Source organism: Plasmodium brasilianum, chromosome 13, assembly GCF_023973825.1.
Source record: "Plasmodium brasilianum strain Bolivian I chromosome 13, whole genome shotgun sequence".
In the NCBI taxonomy this organism is placed as follows: Eukaryota; Apicomplexa; class Aconoidasida; order Haemosporida; family Plasmodiidae; genus Plasmodium; species Plasmodium brasilianum.
Window position 1 is genome coordinate 1,867,366 of NC_090126.1, and position 16,563 is coordinate 1,883,928.

The 16,563-nt window shown below is 25.5% G+C and overlaps 5 protein-coding genes across 5 annotated transcripts; 4 read left to right on the forward strand and 1 right to left on the reverse strand.

Moving 5' to 3' along the window:
- Positions 1 to 273: 273 nt before the first annotated feature.
- MKS88_005058 (zinc finger protein) lies at positions 274 to 1,025 on the forward strand (the record flags this gene model as incomplete). The annotated part of the gene is made up of 2 exons (XM_067218285.1): positions 274 to 482; positions 809 to 1,025. 2 exons carry the CDS (start codon positions 274 to 276, stop codon positions 1,023 to 1,025), a joined length of 426 nt encoding a protein of 141 aa, XP_067071434.1.
- A 766-nt stretch (positions 1,026 to 1,791) lies between these two features.
- Positions 1,792 to 2,904, reverse strand: MKS88_005059 (ribosomal RNA small subunit methyltransferase A1; the record flags this gene model as incomplete). Its single annotated transcript, XM_067218287.1, has 1 exon — positions 1,792 to 2,904. The coding sequence occupies one exon, from the start codon at positions 2,902 to 2,904 to the stop codon at positions 1,792 to 1,794; it is 1,113 nt and encodes a 370-aa protein (XP_067071435.1).
- A 483-nt stretch (positions 2,905 to 3,387) lies between these two features.
- Positions 3,388 to 3,678, forward strand: MKS88_005060 (uncharacterized protein; the record flags this gene model as incomplete). Its single annotated transcript, XM_067218288.1, has 1 exon — positions 3,388 to 3,678. The coding sequence occupies one exon, from the start codon at positions 3,388 to 3,390 to the stop codon at positions 3,676 to 3,678; it is 291 nt and encodes a 96-aa protein (XP_067071436.1).
- Positions 3,679 to 7,594: 3,916 nt separating this feature from the next.
- Positions 7,595 to 9,313, forward strand: MKS88_005061 (serine palmitoyltransferase; the record flags this gene model as incomplete). The annotated part of the gene is made up of 1 exon (XM_067218289.1): positions 7,595 to 9,313. One exon carries the CDS (start codon positions 7,595 to 7,597, stop codon positions 9,311 to 9,313), a length of 1,719 nt encoding a protein of 572 aa, XP_067071437.1.
- A 2,724-nt stretch (positions 9,314 to 12,037) lies between these two features.
- On the forward strand, positions 12,038 to 15,562 carry MKS88_005062 (uncharacterized protein; the record flags this gene model as incomplete). The annotated part of the gene is made up of 1 exon (XM_067218290.1): positions 12,038 to 15,562. The coding sequence occupies one exon, from the start codon at positions 12,038 to 12,040 to the stop codon at positions 15,560 to 15,562; it is 3,525 nt and encodes a 1,174-aa protein (XP_067071438.1).
- Positions 15,563 to 16,563: the final 1,001 nt, after the last annotated feature.

The window sequence follows — 16,563 nt, forward strand, 5'->3', positions numbered from 1 at the left end:
TTTTTTTTTGTTGTTTGGTTCTCATATTCATTAGTTAATTTTTTCCTTCTTCATTTTCGTTTTCGTCTTCTCATTTTTTTTTTTTTTTTTTATTTGGTTTTAATATTTAATTTTTAATTCAAGAATAATAATATAACCTAAAGCTGTTTTACTATAATATATATGTATACATATATTATATATACATGTTGATATATTTATATATATGTACGAGTTTTATATTTAAGTGTAGATAGCAAAATTGCATAGTTCATTTTTCTTTTATTATTTTTAATGGGGAGAAAGAGACTTGATAAAAATGCAAAAAATGTAAAAAAGAGGAAAAGAAAAAAGGGATCAGATAGCGAAGATGATGATGATATTGAAATAACTAACATCAATGTTAATTTAAATAGAAACGCGTCTTCTTTGGGTAAATTTAAACAAAGAGAGAAGCTTGATATAAACTTGATTCTAGCTCAAGATGAGGCCGACGCTTCTAAGTAAGAAAAGAAAGAAAAGAATAAAAAAAAAAAAAAAAAAGAGGTCTACATTCAACTAGAAAAAAAATTTTCATTGTTGTATAAACGATAAAAGAAAATATGCTGATCCTCATGTGTACATTTAAACTACAGATTTATACATACATTCTACATACATGTTTTATTTCTATACAAATTGTATTTATTGAAAAAAAGGAAGATTCAGTTATGCTATATCTTCGCTCAGAGTGTTCATTTATTTTAATTAAAATTATTTTCTTTTTTGTTATTAATCGTTCATTTTTTTTTTTTTTTTGCACTCATTTATTTTCCTCTCATTTGCGTAGAATAAAAAGTTACTGTTGGACGAAGGTTAGCGGTGGAAGTAGCTCCTTAACTCGAAGGAAATTTTGTATTGTTTGTGGTTTTGAAGGAAAATATAAATGCTTAAAATGCTATGAGCATAAACCAATTTCATACATTAGATATTACTGTTCGTTAAATTGCAAGAAAATTCATGATGAGTCTTCATGTTGTAAATATAAAATGTTAGATATGTGGTGAGACAGGGAAGGATAATCAATAAAAGAAACGAGAAAAAAGGGAAAGACAGGAAATAATGGGATCTGTCCAAAGAGAAAAAGGAAAGATAGGAAATAATGGATTAGTTAAAAGGGAAAAAAACGAATTTTCCCAACATACGAAAAATAGCGTGCTTTTTGAAATAACGAATTTAACCCGTATTGTCTGTAAAATTTTTACCAAATCAAATTTAAAAAGAAAAAAAAAAAATTACTCAAAAATATTATTTCCGTTATTGTTTTTGTTTTCCTATTCTGTGCTTGTGTTTATTTTAATTTTCTGAAATTAGACCTTAATTGTATAGATTTTTTGCTTTAGTTGCACTTTTTTTTTTTTTTTTATCATTTGGCACGTTGAATCGTTATTACATAATCAACTGTGTTCATTTATTTTATTTTATTCTTTATAATGTTCTTTATATCTTTTTCTTTCTTTTTTTTTTTTTTTTTTTTTTGTTATCATTCCATTTTAAATGGCTTAAAAATTAACTTAAAAAATTATTTAAAAGAAAACAAGAAAAAAAAAAAAAAAAATGTTTAATGAAAAAGTGGTCAAAAGAGGATGATCACAGGATAACCCAAGAATAAGCAACGGAGGATAAGAAAGCCACATTTCATTTAAATATAAAAAAATGCCTCTCCAATGCATATAACACAAATAAAAAATATATCGAACGGATACTGTTTATTAGGCGAACAAGGTTCATCATATCAATATATTTTTTTGTTTGCAGAATATTTTCCCATATTCACCCTTGGTCAATATGGTCGTCATTTACTTCTTCTTCGCTCATTTCTCCCTCTTCATCATTGAAAAAAACATTGCTCATTTCACTAGTCTTAATACTGGAAATGTTGAAAAAGTGTATCCCTTTTTTATTAAATTCTAGTAACAATTTTAGAAAATCATTTTCTTCTAAATTGACACTTCTCTTTTCACACATATTTATATCTTTTAAAATATCAAGGCAGTATTTTTTAAAAGGGTAATTAATTGGAACAATTTTATTAAAAGTACAGCTATTTTTATAATTATGTTCTAACATATTTAATATTGCATTTCTTTTAAAAATAGCATGCAGTGTTTTTCTTTTTCTACTAAAACAAATTCTTAATAAATTATCCCACTCATCAAAATTTACAAGGAAATTATTTTCCTTTGGAATAAGTTTCAAAATAATACTATCCACTTTTGGTGGTGGGTTAAAGCTACTTCTATCTACATTAAATATTTTAATGACTTTACAAAAAAGTTTTACATTAACTGTTAGTCTACTATATTTGCTATCGCCTACGTTAGCAAGCATTCTTTCAGCAAATTCCTTTTGAAACATCAATACAGCGCATTTAAATAACGGTCTATGTGCTATTAATTTAAAAATAAGTGGACTTGATATCTTATATGGAATATTAGCAGTACATATATCAAATTTAGGGAAAACTGTTTTAATAGCATCCCCTTCATATATCTCTAAATTGTTATAGCCTTCATAAAGGCATCTTTTTTTAACTTCATTTATCATTCTGGAATCAATATCTATAGTAATTACTTTTTTAGCTATTGGTAACAATTTAATTGTTAAGTTACCCGTACCACAACCAATTTCTAGTACTACATCTGAGCTTTTTATATTTGCTGCAAATATAATTTTATCTAAAATACCTGGGTTTTTTAAAAGATGTTGACCATGTTTTTTATATAATATCATATTCATTTTATTACCGCTTTTTATTTTTGAGGTGCTGATATTTCTCCTGTTAATAATATTATTATTACTCTGTTTATTAATCCCATTATTTATATGCTTCCCTATTTTTGAGGATTTGTTAATTTCGTTATGATACACTCTATGCTGCCTCATTGTTAAGATGTAATTTGTAACAATTTTTGAAAAATTACGGAAAAAGTTGTTACTACAAGACATATCATTTATTCTATATTAGGGCTTGTAAATAATTATCTAACGTTGTACCTTGTAAGGAAACTTCTTGCCTCTTCAAGCAGGTTTGAAGTGTATACATACGTATGTATATATATAAGCTTATCTGTTTATTCCTATACATATATATATATATATATATACATACATACTTACGTACATATGTACATATGTATGTATTAATTAATTCGCCTGTTCAAATAGGCTTATCCATTTATTTGTACATATATATGTTTATACATGTATAAATCTTCCGTGGAGCAGTTAAAAAATAACTTTTCAGTGTTAATACTTTTTTTCTTCGAAAAAATATATTCGTTTTAATTTAAACGTAATTTTCAGAAGAAAATATTATTTTTACTGTAATGAGAAAAGGTCTGGCACAAATAAAAAAATTCGATAAATATGCTAAATTCGATAAATATGCTAAATTCGATAAATATGCTAAATTCGATAAATATGCTAAATTCGTTAAATATGCCAAATTCGTTAAATATGCCAAATTCGTTAAATATGCTAAATTCGTTAAATATGCTAAATTCGTTAAATATGCCAAATTCGTTAAATATGCTAAATTCGTTAAATATGCTAAATTCGTTAAAGATGTTAAGTCCATTGAACATGTTAAATAAATATATTAAATTCGTTAAATATTTTAAAATAATAGAGTTGCATTATACCGGCGCCTTTGAATAAATACTAACAATTTTGTCATATACCTAATTTATCGTACACAACTTTTTTAAAGCTAATGAAAAAAAAACATTCATTATTATTTATAAAATATATAACACTGTGAACATACATGCGTTTAGTGTCAGTTATGTAAAATTATATGTACGTAAAAGGTTATATATATCTGGAGAGTGTATAAAAATTGTACAGCGCCTAAATTTATGTATTGAACGTTTTGTGGGGTGTACTTACTAATATATCATTAAATGCCATCTTGCTATATAAAATACTTTTCTCTATGTACTTAAATATATTTTAATTTTTTTGTTTCTAATTATTTTTCTTTTTCAGAATATAGGTAACAAAAAAGAAATCATGAATAAAAGAAAAAAGCAAAAATAAAAGAATGGAAAAGAAAAAAAAAAAAAGGAAAACATTTTCAGTTGATTTAAGTTTTTTCAAAACATAAGAAAAACGCGTAGTAGAGAATATGATATCATATTTTTCATACAGAGAAGCTGTAACTTACAATCCACTTAGATTGTCATCCTTTAAAATTTTCATACTAGTATGATTAAATATATTTTTCTCTGATATAGAACTTTAAACGCAATAAATTTTACCAAAGAAAAAAAAAAAATTATGTAAAAACGGAAAGTATAAATAACATATAGACATATACATCACCTTGCTTTGTTATATTTAAACCCCTGGGTTGAGTTTTTTTTATACACTTTTTCTCATTATAATGTATGTCTGTTATAATAACGTTGTAATAACTTTGTTGTAAGAGGAACAGTTAATGTTTTCCAAATAGGGTAATATAGTTGATGTGCCTTAAGTATAATCTTAAAATTTTATTTTTTTTTTTGAGGCAGTATTAGGAACTTATGTAGTGCTACGTATGTATATGTGTACATATATATACATGTACATATACGGTCATATAAATTTTGGATACCTGTTTAGAGCAAGTTGAATTCAAATTGTACTTTGAAAACATATTATAACGTTATAATTTTTATAACACAACATTTTTCCCTTTTGATACGTACAAATATATATATATATATATATATATATATTTATTTTTTTGTTTTCATTTCGCATAATTAAGTCATTATAATGACATTTATTTATTATTTGTTTTTACCATTAAGGTTGTTATTCCATGAAAAAGTATTTAACATTAATTTATGTAAACATATAAGAACTTCAAACTTTTTGATGAACTTTAATCTTTTTTAAAAATTTTGAATTACTTAATTACGATAAAAATTTTGACTTAAATATATATATAAATGTATAAATATATACATATTCTTATACACATATTTATAATACATATTTATATGTACATATTTATATATACATATTTATAATACATATTTATAAATACATATTTATGTATACATATATATTGGTATTTTATTACGAAAGCTTTGAATTTAATTTGTTCCATTTTATGCTGCTTTTTTTTAGCCTCATTTTTAGAGCTTGGCTTTTTAATACACCATAAAAACAAATCCATGCACTTTTCGACATGTTTGTTTCATTTGTTTTATTTTTTCTACTACTAATACTTCACATTATATATTTTGAGACTTAAATTTTAAGTCCTATATTTTTTTAAAATTTTCGTTTTAAGATTTGAAATTTCCATAAAAATTAAATAATTTTACGAGTTTGAAAAAATTGTTTATGACTTCATAAGCACGTGTAAAATATACGAGAACCTAGAACATTATTTTCGTAACTTCTTTTTCGTTGTTTGAAAAAGATTAAAGGTTTAATTGAATTTTCAAAATTATTGTTTAATTATAATATTAAAAAATATATGCAAAACATTCACCTTTCGTTTATATATATATATATATATGCATATATATTTTTATTTACATATGTATAACATTTTAATTCAATTTTTTTTTATGTCTTCATGTTTTTCCATTTTTTATTACGCGTTTTTTATGTCAGCGTTCAATTTTTTATGTTGTTATTCGTTTTTTTATGTTGTCATTTGTTTTTTTATGTTGTCATTTGTTTTTTTATGCTGTCTTTCGTTTTTTTGTGTTTTCTCATGCTCTTTTTCTGTTGCCATACATTTTTTCGTGTCTCCATGCACATTTTTATGCTATCAATTCTTTTTTTTTTTTTATGCTATCAATTCTTTTTTTTTTTATTCTATCAATTCTTTTTTTTTTTTTATGCTATTTTTTTATTCAATTCTTTTTTTTTTTATCTATCAATTCTTTTTTTTTTTTTTTCTATCTCCTATCAATTTTTTTTTTTTTATGCTATCAATTCTTTTTTTTTTTTATGCTATCAATTCTTTTTTTTTTTTATGTTATGAATTCTTTTTTTTATTCAAAATAAATTCCTTTTTTCCAGTTATGGGAGAATATATATGATAAAGGTAAGGGGTTTTCCCTTATATAATCCATAAAATAAGTTATATATATATATATATATATATATACGTATAACAATTTTACATTTGCATTTGTTGTGTTCCAATAATATTTCAATTTTTAGATCAATTAAATATATATTATAAGCTTAAGACAGACAAAATAGGGAGCCTTAAAATTATGCAATTTGTGCATTTAAACATGTTATATCTATATATCTATATATATATGTGCGTACGCAAATTTCTTTATTTTCACACATAAATATATATAAATACGTATAATTACATATAAAAACATGTAAATACACATGAATACATATAAACACAAATTAATACAAATTAATATATCTAAATACAAAATGCGAATTAATATATGTAAATACAAATTAACATAAGTTAATACAAATTAATATATATAGATATAGTTAATATATATATATAAATTAATATGTGTAAATAAGCTTGAATGAAGGAAGCACTTATAATTAAAGGAAATATATACAAACACAGGAACACAAATACGTGTATGTAGGTAAATATATATGTACATATATAAACACACACATATATATATATATAACACTTTGACTATATGTTTTAATTAACTATATTATTTCCCACTTTGTTTGTACAGCAAGCGTTATGTTAAATGATAAATAAATAATCATTGCATACACGTACGTTTCAGTAAAATTCTGATTTAATACTGTTAAAAAAGGAAAACATTAAAACATAACTGTTAATTTATGTAACATCTTGATAATATGCGCACATATTTATATATGCCCATAATTCAGTAGTTACTATTTTTTTTTCAGAGATTTTTATTTTTTGTTTTGTTTTTACAAATTTAATTTGTTCTGTTTATTAATTTATTTTCACACTTATATGGTTATATTATTACTTTTATGCAAAATGTGTAAATGGATTCATAATCTACTAAAATAAAAAAAAAAAAAAAAAAAAAAAAAAGTAATTAAAAGAAAAAATCATTTTTTTTCTGCATGTACATATTATTATGATGTTATAGCGCATTAATATATAGAACTACGTTTTTATACCATTTTGTATTAGTAGTAAAGTAATCATTTTATTTTTACTTTATTTTATTCATGTGAAAAGATAAAGTAAAACAAAGTAGAGTAAATTTAAATAAAAAATAAAAATAAATAAAAATAAGTAAAAATAAATAAAAAAAGGATAGAATAAAATAAAATAAAATAGAATAAAACAAAGTTAAATAAAACAGAATTAAATAAAACAAAACGGAAAAACATATAGGACAGAGTAACAGTACAGATTAGAATAATATAAAATAAAATATAGTAAAATATATCAAAATATAGCAAAATATAGCAAAATATAGTAAAATAAACAAAAATAAAGTGAAATAAGAAAAACAGCAAAATAGAGCAAAACAGAAAAAGTAAGTCGATATAAAGCAAAATATAAAGTTTAATAATTAGGTACCCATACCGTAGAAAGAATACAATAAAAAATAGTACAAAAATAAAGTAGTAGAAAATGTACCTGAATAAGATAACAGATTTTAACTACTTCTTAGGTTTAGAAATTTTAAAAAGTTTTGATGTAGCAAATTACCTCATAGCAGTGATTGTACTGTTCGCTTTAGTGCTAGCTGTATTTAATGAAGACGCATCAGCAGGGTCCCCAAGATTGTCTTGGGTATTAGGAGAATTTTTACCAATACAACAATCAATTTTTTGTTTAAATTCTAATATCGAGAATAAATTATTTAAAAAAAAAAATAGTAAAGTATATACGTTTATTATATTTTTATATAAATTGTGTGTGAAAATAAAAGAGTCTATAGTTGAAGGCAGTTTTATTAATTTGTTGAATGAGGGGAAGAATAAGTTTTTAAAAAATATAGTATTATATAAGAATTATGTTTTGATAAACCTTAAGGCTGAATCAAAAAGACATTTTTTTTACCTATTATTAAAGCAAAAATATAATTTACCTATTAGAAAAAATGAAACCGAAATGAGTAGTTATTTGGAGACGAAAAGAGAAATGATTCGATTAAATAGATGGACATTAATGTGGAGAGTATCAGATGTAAAAAATGAGTATATTACATGTGAAAATAGTAAAGTGCGAACTATGTCTTCTTATTCTTACCTAGATTTTATAAGAGAGCCATTAGTACAAGAACACGCAATAAAAGCGGCTATGGAATGGTCAACTGGAAATCATGGTCCGAGGATGTTGGGTGGGAATAGCCAAATATTAAGAGATTTAGAAAAAAAGGTAGGAAAATTTTTTGGTAGAAACGATTCTATTTTAGCTGTATGTGGTTTTCTAGCATGTATGTCAGGTATAGCAGCAGTAGCAACTCCGTATGATTTAATTTTATATGATAGTCGCACACATGAATGTGTAAAGGTAGGTATACAAATATGTGGTGCAAAAGCATATGTATTTAAACATAATGATTATAATCATTTAGAATTGTTGTTATTAAAATACAGAAGTAAATATAGGAACTGTTGGATTTGCTTAGAATCGGTATATTCAATGGATGGTGATATACCTCATTTACCATCCTTTAAAAAATTATGCATTAAATACAATGCTAAGTTATTTGTAGATGAGGCACATGGTTTAGGTGTATTAGGCAAAACAGGTAGAGGATTAGAAGAGCATTTTAATATGCCTGGTTCAGTGGATATGATAGTTGGAACGTTTAGTAAATCAATAGGTTCAGTAGGAGGATATATAGTTGCTTCTGATGAAGTAGTTGAATTTTTAGATATTCATTGTATAGGTAATGTTTTTTCTGCCCCTTTACCTGCCTATTGTGCAGGTGGTGCTTTAAAAGCATTTGAACTAATAGACTCACAGTCATGGAGAATAGAAAAACTTAAATTTAACACAAAATATTTAAGAAGCGGGTTAATATCTGGTATGGGGTATTGGCCAAAAGATTATCCTGAAAGTAATAAATATATTATTGGAGGTGATGATAATACTAGTGTAATACCAGTTATTTTTCCAAATGACACAGACAGGTTATTTAAAATATGTAATCTCATGTTTAAAAAGAGCTGGTTAATTTCAGCCGTATCTTTTCCTGCCTGCCCATATAAATTGCCCCGATTTAGAGTTACTGCAACGTCTGCCTACTCAGTAGAATATATGAATGACTTTATTCGTGACCTGGTATGTGCAACAGTCAGCGTTCAACCATCAACTTTTGAAGGAGAATTACTAATATAGGGACTGGTATGATTATATAAATATATATATATAAAGCTGAACAATGAAAAGTAGGGCTAGAAAACCATAGTTTTACGCAGTTTACACAATGAGGGCTTTTTTTCGCCATTTTAATGTTTTTCATTTTTCGTATATTACTTTGCCATATGTTAATATGCCTTTTGTTGGCTTGCAATATGTTATTCCATCATATTCAGTTTTATTTTATCTTATTTTAATTTTTTTTTTTTTTTTGTCATTATCACACGTTAAAATTATCATTAGTATTTGTTACCTGTTTGCACTTATATTTTATTTTTTTTGAAACTTATTTCCTATAAAATTTATAGTAACCCATTAGATTTCATAAATATAAACTACGTTTTGTATCTTTTTTTTTTTTTTTTTTTTTTTTTTTTTTTTTTATTTAACCATTTATAACAGCAAAAAAAAGATGAATACGCTAATTTAATACCCCCATTAATTAAAGCAAATGCACAACAACAAAAAAAAAAAACAGATATACAGGAAAAACGAAATGTGTCATTCAAAATTTTCGCCTGAACGTAAAACAAGGTAACTCATGAGGTGAACCCGTATATAAATAAGTACATAAAATGTCTGCATAAGGACAGTAGTATAACGTGTTAATATATAAATTAAGGAATACAATGAAATGTACAATGAAGCAGAAAAAAGGAGACATACGTTTCCTCAAAGATATATTTCTCTTCTAAATGTAGCATATTAATATATTCTTTTTTTTTTTTATTAACTCATATGACTAATAACTTGTTACATTTAGATATACGACTTACCATTGTACATAACTAACGTGTTTATACATCTCTGTGATTGGATTACAATAAAGAATTTGTACCTGTATAATTGATAATATACATATATATATATATATATATATATATGCACAATTGTGAGTACTTGATGCTTAAATACATGATGTAAAAGAACGAATGAACAAAATAAAAAAAATTAAAATAGTTCACAAGTATATTAAATGAAATTAAGAAATTGGAACTAAAAAGGAAGCAGTGCTCTGTCTCTTTTTTGTTATATATATATACACATATATACATATATACATAAATACACGTGTACATATAATTTACAAAAAGAATTATGTACTTCTTTTTCGCATTTAAGGGAAAGTATTCCTCGAAATTTTTACCCCCCATTAAATATTATTGTCATAGCCTCCGATATATTCTGTTTTATTTTTTATTTTTACAAAAAGAACATTTTTGAAAGGACAAGCCAATTTTAACTTATAACGTGTAAAATGTAAGCATATAACAAAATTGGCAAGCAAATACAATAAGGTGTGTATATAAGTGTTACATGTACATGTGCATATACAAATATACATTTGCCCAAATTACACCTTTACATGTTATATAGCATACTGCATATTCTATTATCATTCTCAAAATACACTTTTTAGAAGTGGAAAATTACAAAAGGATTGAAGTAAAACATTATATCTATCATAAGAAAAGCTTAAAAGAAAATGAGCTTTGAAAAAATTTCTCAAGATAAAAATTATTTTTATTTTTATTTTTATTCGTATGATATAGCATAATAGGAAGCAAATTCTGGCATAATAAAAACCAGCGTGCAGTTTTTAATATTAAAGATTAATTTACATACGAGATGTTCAATGCCAGCATATGCATACATACGGGTCCATATTATATACATCTGAAACATAACGTTTAACAAATTGTGGAGGCTACTTAGATTGAGCATATGGGAAATAACGAAGTTACATGTATTCATGAACACATGTTTGAAAAAACAGTAAAAATTAAAACTTTACTTAACTCTTGCTGCCATTAACACATTGGTAATACATAGCAAATATTAGTATTATTTTTTGGTCTTGACATTTGTGCGAGCTAAGATTTTGCTTGTTATAGGCAATAAAAAAAAAAAAAAAAAAAAAAAATGAATAAATAAATAAATAAAGTTCAAAAGTTAAAAATATAATAAAATAAAAAATAAAAATGAAATGTAAAATGTGAACTATAATATAGCGTAGCAAAGTGGCTATCGCAAAAATACACATATGCATTGCATAAGTGCGAAAGCGTACATTTAATTTTTATTTTATTCTTCATTTTTCAACTACTATTATAAAACATAAGTTTGTGTAAAATTCAGCAAAATATAAGCATTTTTTGGTCAGGTGTTTTATTAAAAAATTACAAAACATTACACGTTCAAGGATGTGAGTGTACGTGTACGCAAATATATATCTATATCTATCTATATCTATATATATATATATATGTATATATACATATACATATATATAAGTATGTATTTATTAATGTATGTATATACTTATGTGCATGTATGTGTACGTGGGTATACATATAAATGGATACTTTTGCATGGGTACACATAACTGACGCTGAGAATGAAAATAACAGTGAAAACAGAAATACCTCTTTGGCTAAAAACTGGTATAAAAGATATTGCATTTAAGATAAATTAACAGGATAGGGGAAAAAAAAAAAAAAAAAAAAAAATACAGTGCAGTACAGTACAATACAATATATACTGTGTCCTCAAATACAGAGAAAAACGAAAGGAGGTAAACAACTCCAACTTCGTACAAATTTGACGAAATAAACGAAAAATATATCATGCATAATGTTATATGATGGTTAATAAAAAGTATATTGATGCAGTTAAAAAAAAAAAAAAAAAAAAGAGTTCTACATGGGTAGTACATACAATGATGAGCCTAGTATTCCGAATAGTAAGACGAGATATAATACTGAGGAAAAAGGTAAAAATCGAAATATAACAAATTATGAGTTATTTAATAAATATTATTATGAAGGGGAAAAAAAGATGAGAAAAGAAGACGACTGTGTGAACCATCCCGATAATGATGCCAATATTATGGCCAAGATGAAAAACAGAGAGAAGAAAGATGCGGAAAAGCAGAAGGAAGGAAGATTGTTAACATGTATAAGAGGGCATGATTTAAATTCCCCCAAAAAAAGATTGTCTGAAAAAGAAATGAACGAGTTGATATCTAAATATAGAAAGAATGGCTATTGTGAAACATCTTTAAAAGACAATCATAAGCGTAATAGCAGCTACGGTAATAATAGCAATATTCATGGCGGTAATAGCATCATCTATGGAAATACTGATAGAAGACACACTTACCAAAATGCAAAGAGTAAATATAATTTATTAAGTTACCCTAATAACAAATTGTATGATTCAGAAAAGGATCATAAAGATTTATATTTAGATGGAGCTGCAAAAACAACTATTATTACCACGTCTGTACATGATACGCAGAAAGTAGAAGACATCCATAGTTATATACCTTTTTTAAACAAGATTACAGATCATCACAATGAATCAAGTGAAAATGGTTTAAAAATATTGAATTATGAAAAAGGGGAACTGGATAATCGTAATAGTAATAATATTAATAACAGACTGGATGATCATACAAAATATTTCCAAGGAAATTGTATTCCTGATATTAGTTTGTATAATATCTTCCCGCCGCTATACAAATATGACAATGAGAATCCTAATGCACGCGTACATGCATCATTGAACGGAGATTGCATGTATAATAATTTAAAAAAGGGTTCTAATAATTATAAAAAACATATGAGTGAATATTTGAACGTCGATGATTATGAGAAAATGGAGAGGATCCACATGTTGAAAAGAGGAACAGAAGTGGGAGCGGAAGTAGGAGAGGAAGTGGAAATGAAAGCGGGAACGACGAGGGATGCAGCGGAGAAGGAAAGAGAATTTAGTGATGATGAAGAAGAGGGGAAAAAAATACGTACTCAAAGAAAAAACCTTTTATATGAAACATTTTTTAATTTAACAGATAAGTTAGAAAAAATGAATAGTAGAAAAGGCAATAAATGTAAAAAGGAGGATTTATTAGAAGAGGAGAGAAGTAAAAGAAAAAATTGCACTAACAAGTTAAGAGATAAGACGATAAGAAGTGAGAATATAACAAATCAAAAGATTCGAAGTAGTAGTTCTTATAAAACAAGAAACAGAGAAAGCTCAATGAGGAGTGTGCATGACAACGATACGCAAAAAAAATATGGACAAGAAGCTGATTTGGAAAAATATGTAAAAAAATATGAACAAGTAAGAAATGCGATTATAGAGAAGCATTATGATGATGGTGGTTATGGCAGTGGCAGTGGATATGGTGGTGAGTATGATGGTAACGTTAGTATGGACAAAGAAAGATTATACAAAGAAATCGACTCCTTTGATGATATTTTAAAAAATAGTTCAGAAGACTCCTATAATTACGAGGAGAAGAAAAACTCTTTAAGGAAAACACAAAACGAAAATGATAATTTACATGATCATTTGGATGTTAAGGACCTTAGTAAATCGGATTTTATAGAAAATAAATTAGGATATGATAAAAAAAAAAAACAAAAAAACACTAATAATATAGATAACACAAGTTTAACTTCGAATAATTTGAAAAGTACTCAGTTTCATATGAGTGCAGTATCGAATGGTTCTAATGACTACTCTACTTTATATGATTATGTGAATTATTCAAAAAATGGAATAACAAAAGATTATTTTAAGAATTATACACATTCGCGTAATTCATCAAAGTATCTTCCTTATGTAACTAAGGATGAAGTGAACAAACATATGGAAAGAAATTTATCTCAACAAAGTATGATGTACTCAAAGAATAACAAAAGCGATGTGAGCAATTTTTCTCATTTGCAGTCAAGTGTCTTAGGAGAAACATACATAGAGTACAGTAATTCAATCCCATCCAATTCATACGTATCTAAGAATATTAATGAGCGTGGAGTACATACTAATAGTGGCAATAACTGGGAGAATAATGTTAAGAATTATTACAGCTGTTCTCATAGAGGAAATAATAAAGTTATGCATAGTGATTCACCCCTTCTGGGCAGACTAACACAAAAGAGCAATAGAATAGTTGAAGGCTGCGAGCCAAAATTCCCGTCGAATAGTAATAATAGTACTACTTTAAATGTTGATAATTTAAAATACTCTTTTCTTTGTAGCAAGAACGATGAGCACCTAAATACTTGTAACAATGACTGTAACATGAATGTTTATAGAGATCCTGATAACTACCCGTACGAAGGAATTGCCGATGATCGTAAGATGTACCCTAATGATGTTCTTAATGACAATTTTAACAAATGCTTCAAAAAGAAAAGTCGAATTAACCCCCCCCCAACTAGAGAAGCATTACATAGGGAACAGCTAATGACGAGTCCGATAACTTACGCAGACGAGAACAGTAATCGTAATAATTACAATAGTGGTAATAATTACAAGAGTGGTAATAATTACAAGAGTGGTAATAATTACAAGAGTGGTAATAATTACAAGAGTGGTAATGCGATTGAAAGAAAGGAAGAACATTTTATTAAGAGCATAGGAAAGCAGTATCACTTAAAAGAAAGTGATGAAATATTAAATAGCATTTTTAATTTAAGAAAGAAAAAAAAAACTCATCAAAATGTTAATTATAATGCAGACCGAGAAATAAATAAAAACAGTAACTCAAACTTGTTCCATGAAACTGAAATGAATACAGCTTATAGTTTGTGCAATAATAACATCAAAAACTACAATAATTATTACAGTGCGGATATAGCAAATTCGAATTCCTTTAATTATTTAAAAAATCGCTCTTACACGAGACCTATGTATATTGATGACTTAAATGTGGATGAAGAAGACAATTATAATAAAGATAACAATAATAATAACAATAATAATAATAATAATAATAATAATAATAATAATAATAATAATAATAATAATAATAATAATAATAATAATAATAATAATAATAATAATAATAATAATAATAATAATAATAATAATAATAGTAACAACAGTTATAGCAATATTAGTAATAATAATGATACAGATGACTGCACGATCAAAATAAAACAAAAAAATTTAAGCGATTTAAATTCCCTTTACTATAGCGATATTTTTGTTTTAATTTTCATTTATTTTTTAAAATTTTTATATTATCTACTTAACTATCTGGTACAACTTTCCCTATTAATTTTTGCCATCTTTTATCACAATTTCAAAAAAAAATCTTTTAACACAATAATTGTTTCAGTCGCAATTGTAGTGCCACTTTTTTTGTTTGCTATATCAATCGTCATCTTATTTTGTAGAAGTATGAATGCGGAATTCTTTGACAAGGATATTTAAAAAGAAAAGGTAAGAAATAATGGAATGTACAAATGGAAGGGAAAAATAGAAAAGTAATAAGGAAGATTCAGAATTCCTGTTTTTTTTATTTTTTGAAATTTTAATTTTTCCACAAATTTTATAATACCTGTATGCGTATGGGCAGGGGTGTATAAGCAGTTTTTTATGTAAATATGCTCCAGTGCACTATATATATGTATATATATTATATGTACGTACGCATGTGTGCATACGTGCTTTTATTCTCCCTCCCCATCATATGTACACCCACTTTTTCTATATTGTAACCTGAATAACCCTTTTTTTGTTGATTTTTTAAGCAGCTCCATTTATTAGCAGAATTTCCCATTTGTTTTGAATTATATGCATATATTTATGCGTACGTTTATGCGTATGTATATGTATATGTTAATGAGTATTTGTTTATTTATATATATATACACAGTTTTACATAGACGTATATATTTATATATAAACTTTTTTATTGAAGTGATCCTATATATAAAAATATACGGCTCTGTTACTTTATTAATTATACTTCCCCATTATAACTTTATGTATAATGGTTTATCTTTTTAATGTTTGGATTTTTTCGTTGAAAAATAATTTATTTACATGGCTTTTACACACTTTGTGTTCACATTAATACAATATTATGTTATTTTAAGAATATATCATTCTGAGATTGCGTTATTTAGAGATAGCTTAATTTCGACACTCCGTTATTTTGAATCTAAACCATTTTAATATTTTATGTTATTGTGTTATTTTATTACTACGGTACTACGTTGTATTTATTTAATATATTTTTTTCTTTTTTTTTTCTTTTTTTTTGTTTAAATAATTTGACTTTTCAGTGAAAAAAATTAAGTTTTTTCAGCTCAAAAATTAAAATATATATTTTTTCTCATTTGTTGTTGAAATGAAGCTTGAAACGAAAAAAAGGAAAAATGAAAAACGAGATTATAAGTAAAAGAGCAGATAAACGAATAAACGTGTTA